The 26,677-nt window shown below is 38.8% G+C and overlaps 2 protein-coding genes and 1 pseudogene across 6 annotated transcripts in view; all 3 read right to left on the bottom strand.

The window, feature by feature from the left end:
* Nucleotides 1-15,304, bottom strand: part of arap1 (ArfGAP with RhoGAP domain, ankyrin repeat and PH domain 1) — an 85,600-nt gene extending 70,296 nt beyond the window's left edge. For all 3 annotated transcript variants that reach the window (XM_088345065.1, XM_088345067.1, XM_088345069.1), the window contains exon 1: nt 15,148-15,304. The gene's annotated coding sequence lies outside the window, so the exon portion shown is untranslated. The remainder of the gene's footprint in view (nt 1-15,147) is intronic.
* On the bottom strand, nt 6,147-6,279 carry LOC148358044 (U2 spliceosomal RNA; annotated as a pseudogene).
* A 5,647-nt stretch (nt 15,305-20,951) lies between the features above and the next one.
* Nucleotides 20,952-26,677, bottom strand: part of stard10 (StAR related lipid transfer domain containing 10) — a 29,146-nt gene continuing 23,420 nt past the window's right edge. For all 3 annotated transcript variants that reach the window (XM_088345661.1, XM_088345662.1, XM_088345664.1), the window contains exons 6-7: nt 25,748-25,800; nt 20,952-23,939 (exon numbers count right to left, since the gene is read on the bottom strand). In XM_088345661.1, coding sequence (XP_088201787.1) covers nt 23,733-23,939; nt 25,748-25,800 — 260 coding nt within the window. In that variant the 3' untranslated portion in view covers nt 20,952-23,732. The remainder of the gene's footprint in view (nt 23,940-25,747; nt 25,801-26,677) is intronic.

The following is a 26,677-nucleotide window of genomic DNA, read 5'->3' as shown; positions in this document are numbered from 1 at the left end:
CATGGAAAAGGTGTCAATCAAAAGAAGAGTGCTAACTACCTGATTATTTGGAAACTGAAATAGTGAGGCGAAATGAACGGATTGCAAGATGCAGCCTCCAACATAGCAGAAATGTTTAAGGCAGTTTTCTATTTATTGGTCTGCATTATCGTGTGTTCTGGAATAAAAGAATTTACACGGTTGGATTCTATGGATTGTCCTTGATGTAACGAAGCAATTTTCTCATCCATTCAAAGAAGTTGAAGACAGCCAGAGGACATAATGGTGAGTATCGCCGGCTTTATTGTTTTCTGGTATTTTGTTTCATACTGACCTCAATGTTTTTTTGATGAGTACATTTTGAATGGTATCATAATAAACTTTCACCAAAGCTTAAAGTTTCCAATGATAAGTGGCATGACATATTTCAGTGACTGGTGACATTGTACAGACACGAATTATATTATCAAAAGTCCGGCTGCCCTTTGGAACGTAGAGGGGTTGAGGTACCGTACGTTATTAAATCTCTTTCTGCGTCCTGTCTTTCTTTGTAAATATCTCATGTTTCAATGTGGGAACATGTGGCTTATAGTCAGGTGAAGCTTATGTATGTACAAATCATTTTTTCCTTGAAAAATGTAATGGGTGCAGCTTATAATCAGGTGCACTTTTTTAGTCCGACTTTTACAGTAGTCAGGTAACTGTAGCATACAGAACATGCTTACGAAACTATCACGTTCAGCTAAAATCACTAAATTCAATGAAACGTTCATCATCTGTGTTACTTTTACCGGTAAACAACTCCTCCAATTCGGGAAGAATAGAATAAGCCGCTTTGGTTCCTCTTTGATTCTGAAAATGTACCCCAATATGACACGGCAAGGTTGAAATTATCAAAACAGGACTAGAGTGCCTTTTTGCGGTTTTGTATGGAAAACAACGTAAAGTGATATACAGTACTGGTAATAAAAATTAAATCTCAATGATATTATAGATTATTATATTATTGATATTTAATTATATAACAAAATAACTAACATATTATTATTAATAATGTGTTAATAAGTTCACATAAGTCTCACCAGAGTATAAGTTGCATGCTCGCCCGAACTATGAAAAAACTGACTTATAGTCTGGAAAATATGGTAAATTTGTAGACATTCACATTTGGTATGATATTCACCATTCTTAAGCAATGTATTTCTATCCAACTGTAAATTCCATGACTTACCAGTTGTTTTGAAAGGTAGTTTATGTGTTTTTTGCTTATTATTGAAATCCATAGTTGGTTGTTTTTTTTTTTTGTGAATGAAATATAAACCATAAGAGGTCGCTACGGACAGCAAGGGCTTTAAAGGGAGTTTTTCAGGAGAAACATGATGACAATCCTTGTTTTGGGTTAGTATGGAGTGTGAAAGAAATTTTTAAAAAAGTAAAGCATAACAATAGTAAAATTCATTCTCAAAGTACTTATAAAATCACAAATACAAAACGACCATCGGGCTGAACTGAACAATGGCGGAGCAAAACGGAGTATTGTGGAACGTGATGTGCTAAAGACTGTGGATAAAGAATAATACAAACAAACAAAACACCGCAACAAATTGTGAATAAATGAGTGGATGTTGTGATTAGCTGCAGAATTAGCCACGTATAGTCAAAGTACCTTGAAGAGTAAATAAAATATACTGGACTGTCTCAGAAAATTAGAATATTGTGATAAAGTTCTTTATTTTCTGTAATGCAATTAAAAAAACAAAAATGTCATACATTCTGGATTCATTACACATCAACTGAACTATTTCAAGACTTATGATTTGAATATTGCTGATTTTGGCTTACAGCTGAAAAAAAACTCAAAAATCCTATCTCAAAATATTAGAATACTTCCTCAGACCAAGTAAAAAAAATAATTTTATAACAGCAAAACTAAATCAAACATTTGAAAATGTCCATTGATGCACTCAGTACTTGGTTGGGAATCCTTTTGCACGGATTACTGCATCAATCCGGCGTGGCATGGAGGCAATCAGCCTGTGGCATTGCTGAGGTGTTATTGATGCCCAGAATGCTTCGATAGCGGCCTTCAGCTCATTTGCATTTGTAGGTCTGGTGTCTTTCATCTTCTTCTTAACTATACCCCACAAATTCTCGATGGGGTTCAGGTCAGGGGAATTAGCAGGCCAATCAAGGACAGTGATGCCATGGTCAGTGCACCAGTTACTGGTGGTTTTGGCACTGTGGGCAGGTGCCAGATCATGCTGGAAAATGAAATACTCATCTCCATAGAGCTTTTCAGCAGATGGAAGCATGTAGTGCTCTAAAATCTCTTGGTACACAGTTGCATTTACTCTGGACTTGATGAAACACAGTGGACCAACACCAGCAGCTGACATGGCTCCCCAAACCATTGCTGACTGTGGGAACTTCACACTGGATTTCAAGCAACTTGGATTTTTCTCTTCTCCAGCCTTTCTCCAGACTCTGGCGCCTTGACTTCCAAATGAAATGCAAAACTTGCTTTCGTCTGAAAAGAGGACTTTGGACCACTCTGCAACTGTCCAGTGCTTCTTCTCCATAGCCCAAGTCAGACGCTTCTTCCGTTGTCTTGAGTTCAGAAGTAGCTTGACTATGGGAATACGGCTATTGTAGCCCATTTCCCGGACACGTCTGTGAACTGTGGCTTTTGATACCTGGACTCCAGCTTCAGCCCACTGTCTTTGAAGCTCCCTCAAATTCTGGAAGCGGCTCTTCTTCACAATTTTGTTAAGGCTGTGGTCATCTCTCTTGGTTGTGCAGCGTTTCCGGCCACATTTTTCCCTTCCAACAGACTTTTTGTGGATATGCTTTGAAACTGCACTCTGTGAACAGCCTGCTCTTTGAGAAATTTCTTTTTGTGTCTTACCCTCCTGATGGAGGGTATCAATGATGGTCCTCTGGACAGCAGTCAGATCAGCAGTGATTTAGTTTACTGAACCAAGCTGAGTGTTTTTAAGGCTCAGGAAACCCTCGCAAGGTGTTTCGAGTTAATTAGATGATTCAGGTGATAGTTGAATAGCCTACTTGTATACTTTTTCATGATATTCTAATATTTTGAGATAGGATTTTTGAGTTTTCTTAAGCTGTAAGACAAATTCAGCAATATTAAAATAATAAAAGGCTTGAAATAGTTCAGTTGATGTGTAATGAATCCAGAATGTATGACATTTTTATTTTTTTAATTGCATTACAGAAAATAAAGAACTTTATCACAATATTCTAATTTTCTGGGACAGTCCAGTATGTAAAATAGCTTGTATAGTATTTTTCTGAAAGACTTTGTTTTCTCCATATTCTAACATTTGTTGGTGAAGAAGTAGACTGTTTAACCTATCAGAATGCACATAGCAAATTAGTGTTCCTTATAAAAAACACTTAAAATGGTGATTTTGACAAGGTTTAAGGCTGTGTCGTATGTCATCTGTACCACTGGAGATCTATTGGTAAAGTTTCTGCACTTTCACCCCCACTAATCGGATTTAACACCTGTTGCATACAATGGTTACTGTATTTATTTTATGCAATTCCATTCTTTTGGACGTATTCTGCGGTATTCAAGGATCAAAAGGTTATAGGTCCTCTATAAAAAAAATTATAGCCAAATTGGGGTTTATATGTGCATCTCCTAAAGTCTGTAAAATTTTGTATTCTTGTTTTGATGATTATTTTTTTAAATTGATTTTGGCTCAGGAAACCCTCGCAAGGTGTTTCGAGTTAATTAGATAATTCAGGTGATTAGTTGAATAGCCTACTTGTATACTTTTTCATGATATTCTAATATTTTGAGATAGGATTTTTGAGTTTTCTTAAGCTGTAAGCCAAATTCAGCAATATTAAAATAATAAAAGGCTTGAAATAGTTCAGTTGATGTGTAATGAATCCAGAATGTATGACATTTTTGTTTTTTTAATTGCAATACAGAAAATAAAGAAGTTTATCACAATATTCTAATTTTCTGAGACAGTCCAGTATATATCTAGCAGTTCACGATCATTATACAGGTAACTCCCCAGATTGAAGCCCAAAATCAATCTAACTGCTAAGAAGTTACTCTCCAATATTATTGCAAAAAAATCCAGACACACATTATTTTATCATGTGAAAATGTGCATTTGCAATCCCTTTACCATTTTAATTGTAAGTCATTTGGCAACTGAGGTTTGTTATGGGAGATTAAAATTATTATTGTGCTGGGTGTAAATTTCAGCGCATATACAGACACAAGCAAGCAGCAGTGCAAAATGTTACTTTACCATGCAGCATGAGCTTCCCTTTTACGCACTGTTACTGAGATAACGACACACAGTGACTCATCCCCATGCACTTTCTGATATGTTCCACCTTATCAAGTTTAGAATCTCATATGCCTGTTTTTGTCTGGCACTGATTTGGTTCCTGCAAATTTCAATGAACTTACAGTGCCTTGCGGGCACCATGTTGGAGACCCCTGTTCTATAGATTTTGCAGATCTTGAAACAAATATTTGCAGAGCCTACCTTAGAAAACTGCTCAAGTTCCTTGAGGTTTGATGGTGATCATTTTTAAATAGCATTTTTTAGATCTTTCCAAAAATGCTCTAAGGATTGAGGGTTGGACTTTGGCTTGGTCATTCTAACACTTTTATATAGTTAGTTCTAAACTATTCCATTGTAGATGTTGCTTTATGTTTAGGGTTGTTGTCCTGTTATAATGTGAACCTGTGCCCCATTTTTAGGTCTCTTGCAGACTTAAACAGATTTTCTGTCAGATTCGCTCTGTATTCGGCTTCATCTATCTTCTAGTCGACTCTAACCATCATCCCAGTCCCTGCTGAAAAAAGCAACACCAGAGCATGATACTTCCACCACGTTTTCAGGGTGATGTGCAGTGTTACTCTTATGCCAAACGTAACACTTTGCATTCAGCCCAAAAAGTTCAATTCTGGTTTCATCTAACCAGAGCACCTTGTACCACATGTTATTTGTGTCTCTTATGCAAACGCAAAACAGGCATTTTTACGATTTTCTCACAGAACAGGCTTTCTTATTACCACTGTTCCATAAAGAGCAAATTTATCCAGAGTATGACAAATAGTTGTCTTATGCATAGACTGCCCCACCTCAGCTGTGCATGCCTGCAGGTCATCCAATGTGATCATGGGCCTCTTTGTTTCTTTTCTGATTACTGTAGTGTTCTCCTTGTTTGGGCTGAATATTAAGAGGGATGGCCAGGCCTTGTTAGGTTTGCAGTGGTTTGGGGCTCTCTCCATTTTGATATTGGTGCTCGCACAGTGCTCCAGGAGATGTGTAAATGTCGCGAAATTGTCTTTTATCCCATTCCCACTTTAACCTTTCCACAACTTTATCGCGGACCTGCCTAGTGTGTTCTTTGGTCTTCATAATGCTAGTGTCTCCTTTCACAGACCTCTGAATCCATCACAGAGCAAGTGCATTTAAAACAGAAACTTAATGACACACAGGTCCATTCTGTCATTGGTAGTCATTTAAGTCGTCATTGGATCATTCAGAAGTCATCAGGGAACTTCTGGAATCGGCTGGGTGAGCTGAGAGTACAGGGGGGGCAATATTTTTTCCACACCTACTTCTCAGTTTTATTGTTGTGATGTTCACCTCTCACTGCAATCCTTCCCAACACAAAGCAGCCAATAACAGGGTCTCTGTGCAGCCCTCACAATGGGGCAGTCTTGCTTGAGAAAGTGTGCATGAGCACATGGTGAGGGAACAGCTAATCGCCTCTGCTCACACATTTGTAGTTGCCTAAGTTTGCCAATAGGTTATAGGTTGTCTCAAGCATTGCATCAGGCCTCAAATCCCTTTTTTGACACACACAACACCGTAGAACTTATTCTGAACTTTTAGAACATGCTAGCCAAATTCTAAATATATAAGGTCAATAACGGGACACATTCAAATGCACAGGAAATCAGCACTTACTTTGTGGGGGGAGTGTTGTACCCTTAAATGAATTATATGGGGTTTTTAAGGGTTATTGATCTTTCTTCGTTATTCATTATCCATTATCCGTTATCGGTCAGTTCTTAATACGCTACAAAGCCTAGGAGCCGGGACATTTACTCTCAGCCAAAAGGCCAAGCTAAGGTCCTAGCCCTATAGCCTTGCTGCGATCATTGCAAATGCACCGTTCCCGGAGGTACTGCAATACCGGGCCGATGCGTGGAGTGGACAGAGCAAGCTTTTATTCCATCTCCGGAATGCAAAAATCAAAGGCCAAGCTTAGGACCTAGCATCAAGGCCAAGCTAAGGCTAAGCTAAGGTTCTAGCATAGGTTACAAATTCTATAGCAAAGAGACCTAGGCTAGCCAAATGAGTCCTGGGGCTTGCAAAAATAGCATTAGGTAATACAGATATAAGGGAGGGTTGGATCTTACATAATTTTGACATTTTTTTCATTTTTGACAAAAAAATATATTGAGTTCAAGAAACACCGGTTCAACGGAAAGTATGAATGTAAAAGGTAATGATCAAACTCTCCAGAAGTTGAGTTTTAGAAGATGAATAATATTTTCAACACCAATTAATACTTGTCTTCCATTGGTTGGTATTAATATGTCATCTATCCCTCGTTAAATATATTGTGAAGTTCATTTACAAATGCTGGAGATTTACAAATTTTCCAGAATTTTCTCACAATGGTCATGCAGTAACATTCACTATGGTAGTGTGTCGTCTGTACAGCCCTTTGAGACTTATTGTGATTAAGGGCTATACAAAAAAAACATGACTTGAGTTGTACCTTTTTAATTAAATGTATTTATTAATATTACTTGTTTAACTAGTCAAGATAAATCTGGAACTTGAGACAAAAGTGGGTCACAGACCACGTTTCTGGTAGTTGGGTAGCTGACAGGTTGTTAAGGTGACAAAAAGGCTTCCTTTAGTGCAATGCAGTAGCTATTGTGACCTTAGATGCATTTATTTGTGACTGGAGCTCAGGATGATATCACCTATCTGTGTGCCAGTAAATGGGATCAATGATTTTTTTATCATTTATTCAATTGTAAAAACGTGTGACCCATTAGACTCAGATGTATGTTAAAACTGTGACAAAAAAAAAACAACACCTGATCATCAAAGGACAAAAGGTTAGGCCGACCGGATTCATTTAGGTTTATTATGAAATTATGAGTTAGCCTGAAAAAAATAAATACATTCTATTCTGTAACACTACCACCTAATAAAAAGGAGGGAAATGCATGGAATATAACAATTTTATTTTTATGTGTATTAAATAATATTTAAACCTTTTGTTTTGGAAGCATGAAATATTGTATTATAATTTAAGTACACACAATCATTGCATTATATGAGAAACTATATACTGTCTTCCGTTTCACAGTTAGTCATCCCAATGATTCGTATCAAAATGTTATGTTGGGAAGGCTTTCAAAAGGAAAGAAGAAAATGACTAATCCACTCATTGCTGGCCTCCCTGCTTGCTTTCAGTTAAATTTCAATGGCATATGTTCGTAACGATGACTCAATAGTGCCAGTAAAGAAATGCATCCCAACAACGTCCTTCAATCCAGAAGCATGCAACTAACAGTGTGAGAACAGGAACACCCCATTTGATATTGAGCCAGACAAAACATGTGAAATCACTTAAAATGTTTGAATTCCCGTGCATGTCCTACCAATCAAATGCATTTACAGTTCCTTATTGATTTGACTAAACCTTTGACTTGTAGTATGTTTAACTAAAAGATATACAGTGATATTAATTCAGATTCGTTGGCATTTTTCCGGGTTACATATCAAAGTGTTTTCTTAACATTAATGAATGTCAACAATACTTTACAGTATCACCTTTTTCAAAATCCTAACTTCTTATCATTTAATTATTATTATTATTATTATTCTACTTTACTTGACCCACAGTTCCTGTAACAAACCTCTCTGCGCTCAAGTTCCAATTGAATAACTCCATTCTGAGTAATACAATGACTGTATATGATGTGCAATAGAGTATAAGGAACCAAAGGGAGAGGAAAAAGGAAAGTAAGAGAAAACCACACAACTCCTAAAATAACTGATATTGATAACTGAAAGCCTCTTTCATTGAATTATTATTCGATCATAGGGAAGAACCTGATATATGCCCCTCCAAAAAAACATCACAAGGATAGTTAACTGTTTAATGAGGATGACCCATGTTGCCTAGAACTTTACTGTAAGTTACCAATGACACAAAAATCTATGTAGCACAACAAGTAAAATTATTGTCATATGGCAGCAGAAAATATGGTTCTGGGCCATAGAAGGCCTCTCAGCTAAAGGTAAAAAAACAAATTGTTAGTTGCAGCCCGAATATAAAGGTTAACAAGAGTCATGCAACCTTTGAAGCAACGGCCATATTGGATTAAAAGCAACAATGGAAGAATATGCAAATACTTTACAAGTTTAGACAGGATAGAGTGCAATGAAATTAGCATTGATATATTTCCAAAATAAGAGTAGAGAAATTAAATGTAATTATAGATTTTTCCAGACTTGGGCAAGATATCTAATTTTTTACAGTCTTGTGTGCTTGTTTAAGATGGTGATGGCCCTAGGGAAGAAATTGTTACTGAGACGGTTAGACCTTGTTATATGGGACCGGTAACATCTGCCAGAAAGGATAAGGTCAAAGAGGTGGTGGACAGGGTGAGAAGAGTAGGTTAAGTTTTAAATCTGTAAGTGTTTTTAGGGGAGAAAAGCAGTAGTTTAAGAATGCTAATATTGTTGCGGTATGCTACATAGTTTATCTTGCTGTGAATAAATAGGTGCTGCGTTGTGTTTTTGAGTTTTATCATTGCTTAATAAGAGAAATTGCAATCATCAATAAAGTGAGCGATTGGCTGAGGTTGATATGGTTTCATTTGTATTTTTTGAACTTGTTCACTCAAAATATTTTTTTTACAGTTAATCTTTTTTAGATGTGATTAAAACAATACATCTATGGTCACACTGAAATACTTTAGCACAGTGTTTTTTTTAACTGGAGGGTTTAAACCTAAAAGTTAGTCGGGGACCCAGTTTCAGTGGGTCGCAGGCCTCAATTCTAAGAAAAAAAATCCAAAGGGTCAATTACACACCTTAACAGTAGATGGCGATAATGCCATCTCCATTTTTTCATGTTCAGTCAATCGGCGCCATCTCACCAATGTTTGAGAGGGACCACATCTCATTTCATTGTGATTGTATACGTTTTATTTCCTTTTCCTGCCCAAAGTAACGAGTACCACAAACGTTAGTAATGAGGGGAAGGAAAAGTTGTAAAGTGGCGACAATGATTAAGTTGAAGAAGGAATGGAATGTGAAATACAAGAATGGTGTACACATGTCAGATACAGTATATAGTTTAAAATGTTATTTCTTTTTAGCCTTTTAAGAGTTTGTTATTCCTTCATAACTGTATAAATAGTTAACAATGTTTGGGTACACTTATTAATTAATATTTTGGGTAGAAACTTATTTTAGTTAGTATGTGGCCATTTCGGAGCAGTTTTAAAGGGGGTTGGCTTTATGTGATGTAGGCTTGTATGGTCTTTGTTTCACTCAAGACCTAACACATCGACCTTCCTTTTAGTCATCATCCTTCCGATCTCCTCTTTCTTCCACTCAAGTCGCTTTAGTTCCACATCCTCTCACATTTACTGACCTTATAACTAGGGTTTGCGGGACCTTTCAGTCTTTTTTTGAGTGCACTGCAGGAAAGAGGTCTAAATATAGTGGAAGCTAGAGCTCTTGTTGGTGATAGGAATGAGTGGAGAGGTGTTGTGAAAGGATAGTGGGATGTTTAGACGCGTTCTAAGGGATAGGCAGGGCACCTTTATGATGCGGCAGGGGTAAACCAGTGAAAGCTGTCAGACCATGCTGTTGAACAGAAGAGTGTGTTGTGTCACCCTGACCCGAGTGACATGGCCGCTTTCTTGTGTCCCGTTTCATCTGGAGGGACAAAAGCATGACTGACTTGGTTACCAAGGTGCCTAACTTTTTGGGGTGTTTGGGCATTTGGGTTGGCCATGGTCCAAAAAAATTGTGTGGTTTTTTTGCTACTTTTTCCCCTTTTTTGTTTTTGTATGTGTTTGTCTTGCTGTCGGTCACCCCTCTCGAGGGATATGACCAGGGTAGATAGATAGATAGGCTTTTATGAGAGTATATACGGTACTTGAAGTCGTTCTAGTTTTGCCGTTTTTTTTAAAGGTGAATATTCTACAATTTTTCCTTTAACTGACTTTCATTCAATAAACTTGAGAAGTGGATTATTTTTCTTGATTTAAGTCGCAGCTAGGCGTGGAATGATGGGCGCTGAAGTCTGACCACTCGAGAACCACTGCTCTAGCATCTTCAAACAGTTTATCATCTCATAAACCCACATAATTCGTCATAATGTCAGTCTAGGAGCATAGCAAAAGGAGAAAATCAGCGACTTTGAACTAAAGCCAGTTTTGACCAACTATGTTGCAAGGGGCTTAATGAATTCCACTGGGGATCAACTTGCTTCTTGTTAAAAGTCCACTTGCTCTCAGCGGAAATTAAACCATCCATTACGTAAACTGCATAATAACGGGTCGCTCCAGGACTTAAATAATTGCATGTTTAACTTATTAGATTTATGAAAGTGCTCAGTCCCGTCAGCGAACACGATGTGATCAAGGGCGATACAGATAAATGTCAAGTCAAGTCAAGTCATTTTTATTTGTATAGCCCTAAATCACGAAGAGTCTCAAAGGGCTTCACAGATTGTTACACTATATTACACAAACTATTTTCAACCGACAAGAGGAGTAGGTTATTCATATGCAATGGAGTAGAAGTGAGTTTTAAGTTTAGATTTAAACATTTCCACTGAGGTTGCAGATCGAATCTCAGGGGGAAGAGCATTCCACAGCACCGGTGCCCGGATGGAGAACGCTCTCGAACCAGCAGAAGACTTTTTTGCTCTCGGGATCATCAGAAGACCAGCACTCTCAGATCGTAGGCTTCGGACCGGGACATAGTGGCAGATCAGATCTGAAAGATAAGAGGGAGCAAGTCCATGTATGATTTTGTACAATACTAAGAGAACTTTGAAGTCACATCTTTGGCTAACTGGGAGCCAATGCAGGTTAGCCAAAATCGGTGTTATGTGATCGTACTTTTTTGTCCTGGTTAAGAGCCTCGCTGCGGCATTTTGTACTAGCTGAAGAGACTTGATTCTGGACTTCGGGAGACCGGAGAGTAGTGCATTGCAGTAATCGAGACGGGAGGTAACAAATGCATGAATTATTGTTTCCGCATCAGACTGAGACAGTATTGAACGGATTTTAGCAATGTTGCGAAGATGGAAGAAGGCAGTTCTAGTAATTTGCTTTACATGCATCTCAAAGGATAGATCAGGGTCAAATATGACACCTAAATTTTTAACTGAGTCACTCTGTGTGATGTGACATTTGTCAATGTTCACAGCAGTTTTTGAGAATAAGTCCCGGCATTTAGAAGGACCAATGACTAACATTTCAGTCTTTTCAGAGTTAAGACGCAAGAAATTGAGTGACATCCACTCTTTTATCTCAGTGAGACAGGCCTCCAAATTTCCACAGTTTAGTGTGGAAGATTCCTCCAACGGAAGATATAGTTGAGTGTCGTCTGCATAGCAATGGAAGCTGATATTGTACTTGCGAATAATATCACCTAATGGAAGCATGTAAATGTTGAAAAGTAGGGGGCCGAGCACTGAACCCTGCGGAACACCGCAGGTAACATTAAAGGGCTCAGATGTCGTTTCACCATATTTAACACAGTGCGTCCTATCTGAGAGGTAGGATTTGAACCACGAGAGGACAGCTCCTGAGAGACCAATCCATTTTTCCAACCGTTCTAGTAGGATATTGTGGCGCACTGTGTCAAAAGCAGCACTAAGATCCAGCAGCAGCAAAAGTGATGAAGCGCCAGAATCCATTGACATTAGGAGATCATTTGTTACCTTGATCAGAGCTGTCTCAGTAGAGTGGTTAGCCCTGAATCCTGATTGCATGGATTCAAAAAGGTTATTCTCGGATATGAAAGCATTCAGCTGCTGTGCCACTACTCTTTCGAGTACTTTAGAGAGGAAAGGTAGGTTTGACACAGGTCTGTAATTACTTAATATTTCTGGATCAAGGTTGGGTCGTTTCAGTGTGGGTTTAATAACGGCGGACTTAAAAGCTGCTGGAACTACACCTGAGGAGAGTGATGTATTTATAATATTTAGAACTGAAGGCCCAAGGACGCTAAAAAGACTTTTAATAAGTGAACCTGGGAGCGGGTCGAACTGGCAAGTTGTCGGTTTGGCCGCATTCACCACTTGTTTGAGATCATCAAGTGACAGTTCACTAAAACCGGCCATTTTCCCAGGGCAGCCACCCTGTCGTGCATCTGTAAATTTCAGTCCTTTAATACGTGTGGTACTAACAATATCTTTTGCAATTTCTTCCTGTATGCATTGAATCTTCTTAGTGAAGAAGACCATTAACTCCTGAGCAGAGTGTGTCGAACTGTCTGCGATAGGCTGTTGCCTTGTAAGCGATGCTACAGTGTCAAAAAGGGCTTTGGGGTTGTTCTTTTGAGACGCAATCACCTTCGAAAGGTAGGCCGATTTTGCAGAGGCAAGGGCCGCTTTATACTTTAACAAGCTGTCACACCAGGTTTGATGGAAAACCTCAAGCTTGGTAGCGCGCCATTTTCTCTCCCATTTCCTGCATTCTTTTTTAAGGGTTCTAGTTTCATCAGTAAACCAAGGTGTGCGTCTTTTAGGACGTGATTTTAGTTTTATGGGCGCTATTGAATCCAGCACACTAGTCAGGGTGGTATTGAACTCATTCATGAGTGAGTCAATCGAGCCATTGTATTTAGGAAAGGACGCAACTGCTCCAGGAAGGAGTTCAAAGAGCTCAGAAACTGTGCCAGTGCTTATATTGCGTCCGCTAAATCCCTCATCTTTATTAACTCTACATTTAGTTAGCACCTCAAATGTCACTAAATAATGATCAGAGATAACAGTAGTACACGGTAGCACCATAATGTTTGAGGTTAAAACTCCTCGAGTCAGAATCAAGTCTAGCGTGTTCCCATTTTTATGGGTTGGCAAGTCAACCAGTTGAGTAAAACCAAATGCATCAATTAGAGAACTAAACGCAATAGTAAGTGAACTGTGTGGGGAGTTCATATGAATGTTAAAGTCTCCCATAATTATAATTTTGTCTGCATAGGTTACTAGTTCAGACAAAAGTTCAGCAAATTCGTCTAAGAAAGTTGTGTATGGCCCAGGTGCACGATAGATAGTTATTACATCAATTGACAATTGAGGGGACCGCATCACAAGAGCCTCAAACGTTTTGTAATTATTAGAGGTACGTGTATTAAATTTGAGCGATTTTTCAGAGATTAGCGCAACACCACCACCTCTTTTCAGCGTGCGTGCTATATGACTACTCTCGTAGTCTGGGGGAGAGGCATAATTTAGCGCTAAGTGCTCATCCGGGCGTAACCACGTTTCACAAAGACCCATACAGTTAAGTTTATAATCACGAATAATGTTATCAACAAGTAAAGCTTTTGGAGCAAGCGATCTAATATTTAACAGACCAAATTTCAGTTTTGCTGAATCATTTGACTTAGCTGAACTCTTTGTAGTCTTTGTCGAGATCTTCAAAAGCTCCCGGCGTTGTGGCCGTTCGTGAGCGCTGAGTTTAAAGCGTCGGTTGTCCGGCGAGGAATGAATGGTGGAATTAGTTACATCCTCGCGTCCATCCTCGCGTCCATCTTGCTGCTTGGACTTCACACGCTTCACACATCTACCTGCACGGCAACCACGTTTCTGTTTCCTTTCTTTACGGGGCCGCCGCCGTCGTTTATTAAGAGGAATAGCTGTCCACAAGGATGCCGGGTCTCTTTGAAGTTCGCTCGGTATATCATAGGCGTTATAAAAAGTGCCCGAAAAGTCGAAATTTAGACGCCCACCCAACCGAATAAGTTCGTCCCTACTGTAAGTGTTTTTGGCCACACATGTGTCCAAAAGTGAAAGCAAAAAAGACAAGAGAACGGCAATAAATAGAAGATTAGCTGGACGAGCCGCAAGCATGTATCCATGCGCCGCCATGTTGGATTCTTGACTGTCGCTAACTTGAGTGAATCGCGACACCTGAGGCGTGTTCAGGAGAGTAATCAGACATGTAGTCGCTTGTTAATCGCTTGCCGCGCACTGCTGAACGTTTTGTAATCGCTCGCTGTGATTGCCTTACTGATCCAAAATGGCCGACGACAGTACAATGGATTTCGTTCTACAGCTTGCTTTGAGCGAGTTGGCTGATATGAGCGACAGTTCGCATATTGACACAGTTAAGGTTATCCTAAACGCAGTGGAAGGGTCATACCTGTCTTGCATTGTTCACAAACATTACCAGGCAATGTAAGACGATATATTACATCGCCAACAGCACTCGTCAGGGTGAGATCATCCATCGTCTGCACTGTCGACGCCATGTTGGAAATCAAAGTAAGCGGTCTTTCTCCGGTGATTACTCGGGCACGCGAGCGCTCAATAATCATTGGCCGTTCAGGAGAGTGAGTGATTGCTATCGCGAGCTATCGCTAGCTTCTGAACGGCCAATGATTATTGAGCGCTCGCGTGCCCGAGTAATCACCGGAGAAAGACCGCTTACTTTGATTTCCAACATGGCGTCGACAGTGCAGACGATGGATGATCTCACCCTGACGAGTGCTGTTGGCGATGTAATATATCGTCTTACATTGCCTGGTAATGTTTGTGAACAATGCAAGACAGGTATGACCCTTCCACTGCGTTTAGGATAACCTTAACTGTGTCAATATGCGAACTGTCGCTCATATCAGCCAACTCGCTCAAAGCAAGCTGTAGAACGAAATCCATTGTACTGTCGTCGGCCATTTTGGATCAGTAAGGCAATCACAGCGAGCGATTACAAAACGTTCAGCAGTGCGCGGCAAGCGATTATCAAGAGACTACATGTCTGATCACTCTCCTGAACACGCCTCTATTTATCTTTTATCATTATCAGCAGCTGAGAGGAAGTTGGTTTACAAGGGTGTGTGGAAGTGATAAGATAAAAAGTATTATTTTTAGTAGTCTTACCGTTTTGGCAGGCGACTAAGTGCAGAATCTTATTCCCGAAGTTTGACGTCAATTCAGCCTCAAAAACAGTCGCTAAATAGCGGCTAACATTTGCTCAAGGATGAAAAAACACAACCACAACAACATACAAGCACATCCACTGTTTGAATAACGGTAAAATGGGATTTCCGTTTGACATTTTCAAAATAAAAGCTCAAATATGTGTACATTTAAATGCTTTTCTTTTTTAGGCGCCTCACAGGGAAATTTCCGCTAAAGACTTATTTTGGTATTTTTGGTAAAACACCAATAGTCGGAACGTGGTCACGTGAGCAACGGGAAAAGCCCTGCCATGACAAATAACCGTTCAAAACCAAGGGAAGGAAAGTGGGATTTTAATAAAATGTATCTTTGTAATTGCACGTATTAACGCTCTTCTATTACTAAAAAAATAATCAAAAGTCCTAGACATTTACAGAAAACCGAAATGTAAAACAATAGAATGATACGCTTTGGTTATCGAGCAAGAAAAGTATTTTTGCAATACAGTACCGTATTGACATTACTTAGCACCTTCTAGTGATAAAAAACGTGATTTCATAAAAACAACAAAATTGATTTGAATAACGAACAAAAACCACGAACCATTAAATGAACGTATTTTTCCATGACTCCTAAGTCGAGAAATTTGTGGCAATTTTACATAACATGTGCCTTATTTAGAGAAAGCTTGCATAATAGTCTACAATATTGCTGATAAAAGACAAAAAAAAATAGTCAGAGCAAAAATTTTAAAATGGTGCGGTTTGGTCACTTTGAGCCTTGGTAGTTTGTAATCTCCCTTGTAATTTGTATTACCGGTAATTGTTTTTGGTTTCAATACACAATACAAAAACATCCATCCATCCATCCTTTATCAGCACTGCTTATCCTCAGTAGGGTCACGTGGGTGCTGGAGCCCATCCCAGCTATCTTCAGGCAGTGGCCAGGGGACACCCTCAACTGGTTGCCAGCAAGTCGCAGGGCACACAGAGACAGACAGCTCACTCGCTTATTCACACCTAGGGAGTATTTAGACCGGCCAATTTACCTGAAATGCATGTTTTTGGAATGTAGCAAGGCATTGTGCATCCGTAGTGGTCCACTGATTACACAGTGGGTTTATGCATATTATTAATGTAATTATAGTTATTATTGCGAATGCTATCATTGCGCGGAGCTGCAATAATATTTTCAGACATTAAACCAGTCCTTGGTGCATGTAAGAAAACGAACATTAAGATCAGGGGATGTTGTAATGGTGGTTTGGGAAGTCCTTTGAGATTTTTTTGTGATTTAGGGCTGTACCAAGGGCATCGTTTTGGTCTTGGTAGGAACATAGCACATTATTATAATATTGGTGGGCACAAACAATAATTGCCTTATATTGGTAGTGAATTAGCGTTTTTTTTTAAAGTGATAACATAAAATTCGTAAAAAGAGAACATTGATTGATTGTTAATGGTGGTAACACGACCCCTTCACAGTGGCGATTCTAGGGTCTATGGGGCCACAAGCAGAAAATTATTATGTATGGTCATGTTATTGCTAGCGCGAGTGAAACCAGACTTGCACCATTTAAACTACATCATTCATTATCAACAGAAAGGGAAAAATGTTATTGATCTCTGTTCATTTTTATATTGCTCCCACCATCTTGCTTTCTTCTATTTTTCTTCTTTCTTTTTTTAATTCCCAGAAGGATAGTTTCTCTTCATAATTAAAGTTTCAAAGCGCAATTTTCAATTCTTCACTCAAGGCAAATTTTGACTCTCTGTCGCTACTTAGTGGGGGCCCCAAGCAACTGCCTGGTTTGCCTGGTGGAAAAGAAAATCTCCTCTGCCCCTCTGTACATACCAAAGCTACGCCCTTGGGCTTTACAAATACATTTGACTTGCCGTGAAAAATAGACTATCCAGACCACCACCAGCGCAATCATTTACCACCTTGTCAAGGTCTGGTTTAAACAGATTGACACATCTTATTTTTAGTAAGATAAAATTAAACTTAAATACTTTGAACTGATATTTTAGTTTAAAATATATATATATATTTTAAATTGATATACTACATTTTCATGTGCTTTTATTAGAAATATTGTCAGAATTTCAGTGATATATTTAATATTATTTATTTTCTTTGAATGTTAACGGAATAATATTTTGATGTGTTGGAATTTTTATGTAAAATAATTGTGCATTTCAGGTGGATTGGCCGGTCCAAAGTGTCCCTAGGTGTGAATGTGCGAGCGAGTTGTCTGTCCCTGTGTGCCCTGCGATTGGCTGGCAACCAGTTCAGGGTGTCCCCTGCCCGCTGATTGCTGGGATGGGCTCCAGCACCCCCGCGACCCTATTGAGGATAAGCGGTGCAGCTAATGAGATAAGATGAGACATTTGAAAAACATATATTTTAAACTGGCTAGTATTTTACATTTTTCATCTCATTAGCCGTACCGCTTATCCTCAGTAGGGTCGCGGGGGGCTGGAGCCTATCCCAGCAATCATTGGGCAGTGGGCAGGGGACACCCTGAACTAGTTGCCAGCCAATCGCAGGGCACACAGGGACAGACAACTCATTCGCTCATTCACACCTAGGGACAATTTGGACCGGCCAATTCACCTGAAATGCATGTCTTTGGAATGTGGGAGGAAATCGGAGTGCCCGGAGGAAACCCACGCAAGCACGGGGAGAACATACAAACTCCGCACAGAAAGTCTGGAGCTGGATTTGAACCCACGACAGGTTTCCATGACATGAACTGTGCCGCACAAGCGCTAACCACTGCGCCGCCGTGCTGCCCATTTTACATTTTTGTTTCTCTTATTTAAAAAAAAAAACTATCATAACTATTCATCAAGGTTTTAGATCAGGGGGATGTGCAAGAATCTGTGGTCTGTGCAGCCCTTTGAGACTCTTTGTGATTAAGGGCTATACAAATAAACATGACTTAACTTGACTTTGCTTTGCAACGACAGCAGGTGGGCAGGGTATATGAGTTTCACAATTTAGTGGCTTGACAATGGCTTTGGAACTTCATCTCGACTAAACCATTGTGTTCTGAAGATGTCCAGAATGGCTTCTTCCCAGAAAGGTTGTGGGACATAAACAAACCACTCGCTTGATTAAAAGTTTACGAGAGGTAGTTGTAAACAGGGACGTGACAATGCCGCTACCTAGGGGTGCTAAGGCCACCTTACGCTGCAACAAGTCCAGTTTACTTAAAACGTGAATTTAAGGTTCTGTTGGTATTACACAAAATTATGTATGGACTTGCTCCTCATATCTTTTAGATTTGCTTTTCTCTTATGATGCAGCTTGAGACTTTGCTTGAAAAATTCTCGTCTGCCAATGATCCCAAGAGACGTGATCAGCGGGTTCGAAAGCGTTCTTGATCCTGGCCACGGTTCTGTGGAACACTCTGCCCCCTGGAATTCGATCTGCAACCTCAATGGACCTGTTTAAATCTAGGCTTAAAACACATATTATATAGCTTGATGGACCCATGTTTCATGTTGGCGGTGTATTGCAACATCCATTGCAGCCTGGTCATCCTATGGTCGCTTTTCAAGGTGTCTTTCTCCTCATGCTTAAGTTTTGAGTTTTTCCATGCCCTCATGTAGGTTTTAGATCATGGGATTGTGCAATAACAGTCTGTAGTCGGTAATAGTCTGTGCAGCCGTTGAGACTTCTTGTGATTAAAGGGCTATACAAAAACATGTCTTGACTATGGCAAGTGACACAGTAGGAAACATTTGGCAGGAGGTAATTGATGATTTTTGGGCACAGAAAGATCACAAATTATCTCGAAGTCACTGGACTATGCATTGGAGGGTTGTATTAATGATTACATTGTTGAGCTCATGTTGACAAAAGCCCATTGGACAACAGCTAAATCTCACATATGATTACCAACGTTCAAAAACTAACAGGCCACCAAACTCCAAGTAAAAATAATCTATAACACAACCAAGAGCTAGCCTCAGCCTAATGTTAGAGATGTTAAAGTTGTAAATAACTTCATATTTCTCTCCAGCAAAGTGACAATATGTTGCTTCAAATACTATGTTAACTTACTTCAGAACAGATGCCGACCACCTTATTAACTTTATCCACGTTGAGTTGGTGCTGTGGTTGATGCATAACTTTGTCCAAAGTATGATGATATGCATTTATATAGCGCTTTTCAAGTCAATGAAGACTTCCCGAAGCGATTCACAATGTGCTTCCCATTTACCCATTCACCCACACTCACACACCAATAGCAGCCATGCAAGGCGCCAACCTGCTTATTGGGGGCAAAGTAGAATCGACCAGCCTCCAAGGATTTGTCATACACCTCATGCATAATGTTTGACCATTTTAAAGTTTGAAAAGAAAAACACACAAAAAAACGAATGAAAAGGTATAAACTGCAATGCAATTGAATGGACATGCTAGTAGAGCTTGTCCAAGTGTATGAGTCTGTAATGCGCACTGTGATTGGCTCATCGTGTTTGACGGCAGGGCTTAGCCCTAGGTCACTGTTCACTTTTCATAGGAACTCCTTTATCTAGTTAATCAAAAACAAAAGCAAAAAAAAAACCTTTAAAAAGACAGCGTGTAATATTTGACCACTAGATGTCGCTGTATTTCATACTGAAAAACTAGTGCCAAAAAGTACAAAGAATGACACAATCTACAGAGACTCAAAGTGACCATTTTACTTTTTTTGCCTAAACTATTGCGAAGAAAAAGTGACAAAATAATGAAAAAGAGAACAATAAAAAACAAGAAAAACAAAAAAACAGGAAAAGAAAATGGCAGGAAAAAAGTGGGGGAAAAAAAGTTAAAAGAATAAAGGGAAAATAAATTAAAAAAAGGAAAAACATAATAAATAACAGCAAAAGAAGAAATTGAAGAAAACGGGGGCAAAAGGCAAAAAAGAAAAATAATTGATTAAAATAAATAAAATAAAAATAATGAAGGAGAGAAAGGTCAAAAGAAATAAGAAAAAAATAAGGAAATAAACCAAGAAGAATAAAATGAGAAAAAAGAAAAAAAGACAGGTTTCTAGTTTTGAGGTATCCGTAGAAGCAAAATGACGGACAACCATGTCAGCACCTTCTAGGTGAGCCTCAAATAAATGCAAATTCCTCAACCTACGACTTAAAAAAGGGCATGCTTATGTGATGGTTAATGTATTTTTGCTTCTTCTTTAACCAAACCTATTTTTCCCTTAAATAATAAGTGCTTTTTAACCACTAGGAGGCGCTACATAACACACACTGTCCCTTTAAGTTTTTTTCTTCACAAGTGAAATCATAGACTATAACTTTAGTGAGTTTAGATACAATGGGGGAGAAAATTATAAAAAAAAAAATCATAAAAGATAGTAGAAAAGTAGCGTATAAATGGTGCATGGTGAAAGCTACAAAGGGAACTGATGAGTAAGGGTAACTAGCAAAGACTGGCTGGGGTCCTGATGAATAATCAACCCTCTGTCAGGCCTGGTGGGCCAAAATACTGCAAGAAAGGCATTGTAACACACGCATACACACACAGCAGAAGGCTGACTGTCATGCTGGCCCTCTTTCTCCTGCAGAGGAGGCAAATGCAACACACCAGGGAGATGCCAATGGGTCACAACCTTTTGCTTCCACACAAACACGCACACACTTATCCTCTGACGCACGTTTACATATAATTTATGCCCAACTGAAGGGTCTCATTTAGGCCGAGGATGGATGGTTACGCACAAGGCGCACAGAGACAGCTGTGGGAAAACAAAGAGTGTACTTGGAAAGGTCTGTACACACCGCATGCATCATTTATTAGGTGGTGCACATGAGAGGTTGCTGAAAGACTGACGTAATATGCCGTATTTTCCGCACCATAAGGCTCACCCGATTATAACTTCCCAGTTTAATATGTACATATAAGAGCTAGTATAGTATTTTGGTGACTTTGTATTTTGATTTTGTCTTTTGCAACTTTATTGACACACTGGTAAAGAAGTGGAGAGACTGTTTAACCTATCAGAATGTACTATGCAAATCAGTGTTTTAGGCACTGTGTGAAAATGAGATAATATAATTTGTTTTTCATATATCATCTGTTTTACTGATATTCTAGTGTAGCATGTTGGTGTCATCACGAGCAGGACTCCATTTCAAAACCCATTTTATACAATGTATTGCGATTTGGGCCGTACAGAGAAATACCATACTGTAAATCCTCCTGTAACAATACCTTATTTGTTCCCAATCAAAGCACAGCATTCTAGTTATTCATAAGGCGCACTTTCAAATATTAACTTGGGTTTTCCAGGTGTGCCTGATAGTCCCCAAAATACACTACATTAGTGGACACATTGATTTGTCATTTTCACCCGTAACAAACTATTTTCTGGGCAACAGCATCAATGTGCCAGCTCTCCTCCATGGGCTCAGTCACAGCAGAATCACCATGCAAACTAATTGGGTAACCCTCCCATTTAAATCTCGGCCAGTTTGCGCAGCCACACGTGCAGTCTCGTGCAATCCAATTCAATGATCGTTTTAGCATTAAACAGGCCATGTAAAACATGCAACCATCCACACAGGTGTGTCTACATTTCATGGATTTCCTAACCACATAGATTGTCGGGGCACCACCTGCTTTGGGGCAAGTACAGTATGGCAGCATCCATCCCTCTCCTGGCCGTTTTTTGGGGTTGGGGTTTGCTCCACCACACGAAACTGATATAACTGGTTTCCATAGTTAACAGTAGCAGGAGCAGGCTCCTAATCAGACTCACATACAGCACCTTCATCATTTGGTCGCTGTTGTTTTTCGGTGTTGTAATCCCACCTTTCAGATTAGCGGGATTTTTTCCAAGTAAAATGATGATAAAAAGCAATGAGTTAATTTGAAATAAAGTGAGGGGGATGTTGTTTAAATACTCTTTGATGGTAGCATGTACGCGTCGGCACGGCAGATAGGTGGTTAGCGTGCAGCCCCTCGGTTCAGAGGTTTAGGGTTCAAGTCCAGCGACTGCAGCCTCCCCGTGTGGAGTTTGCATGTTCTCCCCATGCCAGTGTGGGTTTCCTTCGGGAACTTCGATTTCCTCCCACATTCCAAAGACATGCATGTCAGGTTAATTGGCCGGTCCAAATTGTCCCAAGTTGTGGTGTGAATGGGCAGGTGAATGGTTGTCCGCCTCTGTGTGCCTCGTGACTGGCTGGCAACCAGTTCAGCGTGTCCCCTGCCCACTGCCCAAAGATGGCTGGGATGGGCTCTAGCACCCCCGCGACCCTACTGAGGGTAAGCGGTGCGGATAATGCATTGATGGGTAGCATGTACCGTGAAGTGTGGCAATTACCTCCTTGAATGTTGTTTTTAAAAACATGTTCAGCCTCTGCCATATCACAAGGCAGGAATGCTCAAGTAATTCATTTACCATTTACATGCTCTAAAATGTTGTTTTTTGCAATAAAAATGTCAGTAAATTGATACTTTTTTCCAATGAAAGGACAGGGAAAAAGACTCTTATGTCTGGTGAAGTTTGAACATGTCAGAATGATTCTGTATTCAATTTGTAATAATACATTCATACATCTTGAGTGGTCTAAGAGAACAAACATGTGTTGAGGCTGCATTGGTACATGCTTTGTGAGGTCTCAGAATTTTAAGCACCTTTTGAGGCAGTTTCTACATTGTAGGGCATTTCTGGCTGATCTGAACTAATCTTATGTCGTTTAGCATGAACAGAATTGTGGCAATTTACTGGCTAAGGACAAAACGTTTTACCCTTTGCTTGTTCAATACAATTCAATTATGATGATGAAGTTGTGATTTTGAGCCCTCAGATTTGTATATTTTTGAAACCTCCCTTTGTTATCTATTCAAAAATTGCAGGTTAAGGCACTTCTACGTCAGCATTCTCTATCAATCCGGGAGACTCGTTGTTATTTCAGGTTAGACATTTTAAATAGGTTTGGATATGTTTTGGGGATAATTATTCCCCACAAATATAGAAATTTTATTCTATGAGATTCACCGTAAGCTTCGGCATCTTCCTTTACATCTGCATATTTCTTGTGTGCTTCCAAAGCATGACTAAAACAATGTACAGAAAGGCAAAAATGAATGTTTTGTGAGCGTACTTACCTACGTAATGTTAACTGCTTTCAATGCAATAATTGAAATTGTTTTTGCTCAGATAACATACAGACTGTAAATATTGCAAAAATTATACCTTTACATCCAATCTAATTCAAGAAGGGAAATCACATTTACTAACATTGGACCAATATTACCAAATTGTAGAAAATACTCGCCGCCTATTGCAAGTGGGTGTGTGATTGTAAATGCATCTGCCAAAGCCAAGTATGCATGCATTATGTCAGAAAATATGAAGCTGACTTGGTGAAATGAGCATTTTCCTCTGAGAATTCTCACAAGATGTGCTGTGAGTGTGAGTAAATGTACAGTGCGAGTGTGTATGAACTGATCAACATAGCAAATGTATAATTTGTGTCTCTGGCATGCGTGTATCCTTGAATTGATGCATGAATACATGAACCAGGTCTAATTTGAATATGTTTAAATTAGTAATTGTCCTCTCTCTCATGGGTCTCATCCAGGGAGCTCTCGTCAATATTTTCCAGGCTCTCGGCACGCTGAATACTAAGCTCAGAAAGTGGAATGCTGGGTAATGTAGTCTGTTCCGGATAGAGCCAAGGCTTGAGTCCAGGGTTGTGCCTCTGCTTCCAATCGGGATACTTCAAACATGCTTTGCTGATCATCTTCATTGCCTGAGAATATGACAACATAGTCATTCAATGATAAAGAGTCATTTCAAAATACTGTTTAAAAAAAAAAAAAAAGGTAAAAAAAAATGAATTTAAAATAAATCATAAGTGGAGTGATAAAATATTTTGGACTTTTTGGTTGTTAAAGAAATCTTTGTATTTCACGGTTTTGAACACTAATTTTGATTGCACGACACAATATAGAGACATCTAGTGATCAAATAATACAGACCTTTAAAGAAATCAAGTACCGGTAACACCGGTGGTGCACCCTGTGTAGTGTTAAAAACAGAAATAAAACCAGCTACGGAGAATGTGCCTTTTCGTGTGCCCTATGGTCCTGAAAATACGGTTAACGAAGTTGTCACCTACAATGATGCATACATTTAATGTATTTACCGAACTATAAAGGCACTAAAATCCCCCAAATTGGCCATACATTTGAAAGAGCACCTTTTAATCCAGAGGGCCTTATATACCAGAAAATACAGCAGTTAAATTGGTATATGTTCTGCGTTTACTAAACAAATACAGTGGTCTTCAGTGTTCCGGCCTCTTTAGGTTAACATGCTGATGATTGTTTGTTGCTAAAGGAAATAAAAGAAGCACAGAACTTTGAGAACTAAGATGCCAACTTTTGAACTTAAAAATTGTCTTTTGTTGTTAGCATGTCGTATATTAGCTTAAATGTACCTCTGAAGCTAGCAGGCTAATTGTTTTTAGTTTTACGGTGACCTTAAAAGGGCGATGGTTGAGGATATTGTCCAAATAAACAGCAACTAATGATAAAAAGTCTAGTTATATGAGACATTGTTCACTAGTTGTTCAGCTGGCAAAAAGGGTATTATTTGAAGTAAGGACAGCACAGTAACAATTTATAAATTAATGAATTAATAATATTGATAACACCAGTGTCATAGTCATGTATGTTCTATAAAATAAATGTTCAATCCATGCATTTCTTTTTTAAGCAATTAGCTCTTACTGTAGTTCTAATTCCACGCAATTTATAGTCCAGTGTGCCTTATATATGAAAAGACAATTTTCTGGGTGTACACCTTATAATCCCAATGCTCCTTATGGTGAGGAAAATTCGGTACATCTCAAGAGTTCTAGGATGGCATAGTGTCAGTCCACTGTTTGGTGGCAACATTCTACGCACTGTTGAGACACAGTAATTTTAGCTTTATAATCAGACCAGGCAAAAAAATCATCTCATAACTGAAGCCTTGGTCAAATCGGTGAAAAATTGTAATCGATTTTTTTCCAAGATTAGACTGTATTGGTACAGTATAAATTCCAAATGGCATAGGTGCAACTCTGCATCTTTTATCTATTGTGTGTTCTTTTTTCCCTTCGGTGCCATTGTGTTATGTTCACTTATTATTTATTATAATTCTTATGGACCCATGTCTGAAATAAAGCATTGCTTGATAGATAGACAACAGCACAATCACTGCAAACAAATCTTATTATGAAAGTGTTATCTGCTTTCTGCAGAAATTGCTCATATAGTAGATAATATTTAAACAAAGGTAATGTTTTCAGGGATGTATGGAATTTGTTGGTGATGAGAATTTTTCTTTATAAATGTGTTTACATTAGATTGGGACTTCTACAATAAATGCACGTATGTGTATGAGATTTTCCATCCATTACATGGATTAATGGATTTATTTATTTGCTGTGAGTATTCAAAGGTTTACAAAAAGTCCCTAAAAGGCACAGCAGTAACACAATTGCTCCATACACCTGACAGTCTGGTCTATAAAAAGTATTTTGAAAGCATCAATACTGAAGTGAAGACTTACGCCAGGAGCAAGGATGTGGGAAAACTTTTTGACAACCCACTTGGGTAATGAACCTGAAAAGAAAGGCAAAGGAGCAATTTTGATCACTGACCAAGAAGAGTTTGTTCAATTCTTAGACAATGACGATAGAAGTGTATGTAAATAGATATTAGTTACGAGAGAGGAACATTTAAAATTTTTGCAGGCATCACAATTCTGACAAAAGCAAATATTAATCGATTGATTAACGTCCACACTTTGATTACTAAGATAAGTCAAATAACATAAAAATGGAAGCATATAAGTATAGAAGAACTAACTTTGAATTGAGTTTCTTCACGGAGAATTTAGGCATGCTCTTGTTTACAGTTCAACTTCTGCAATGTTGATTGCGGAACACAGCGATAACATAACATTATATTCCATCTGTGTAATGCTAAAGTAGAAACACCAGAGGCTTTCGAGTGACGCCTGGCCAGAATGTATGTCACATTGCCGGCAACAATTCATCAACCGAACACCTACCGGCTTTGTCAAATTGTGTGAACTCATGTAAGAGATACCAACAGACATTATATGACTTAAAAAAAAAAATCATAGATGCCCTATTAAAAGGCATCTATCATTGCACTCAAAAGGTACGTTGTGCATGGAAAGTCTCTCATTGCTGTAATTGCGCTTTTAATCATTAGTAATCCTAAATCGAAGTTTTGCATAAGGATTAGAAATGAATACCACCCAGGCTTTTTTTTATAAAAGTATGAACATGATGCAGTATTCTTCTATTATACGCGTGACATCAAGTGGTTGAATTGACATATTGCAAACGTTTACATAAAACATATGCAACACATTTTAATCTTCCGGTTTTTAATTTAAATTGTTTAGTTTGCATAAACAGTGGTGGGAATTGCCTTCTTAAAAATGCAGTTATCAAAAACTACCCATTTA

The sequence above is a fragment of the Urocampus carinirostris genome, chromosome 10, assembly GCF_059441175.1.
Source record: "Urocampus carinirostris isolate Australia breed hairy pipefish chromosome 10, RoL_Ucar_1.0, whole genome shotgun sequence".
In the NCBI taxonomy this organism is placed as follows: domain Eukaryota; kingdom Metazoa; phylum Chordata; class Actinopteri; order Syngnathiformes; family Syngnathidae; genus Urocampus; species Urocampus carinirostris.
Note: the sequence above shows the minus strand (reverse complement) of the source record. Positions and strands in the feature narration are given on the sequence as shown.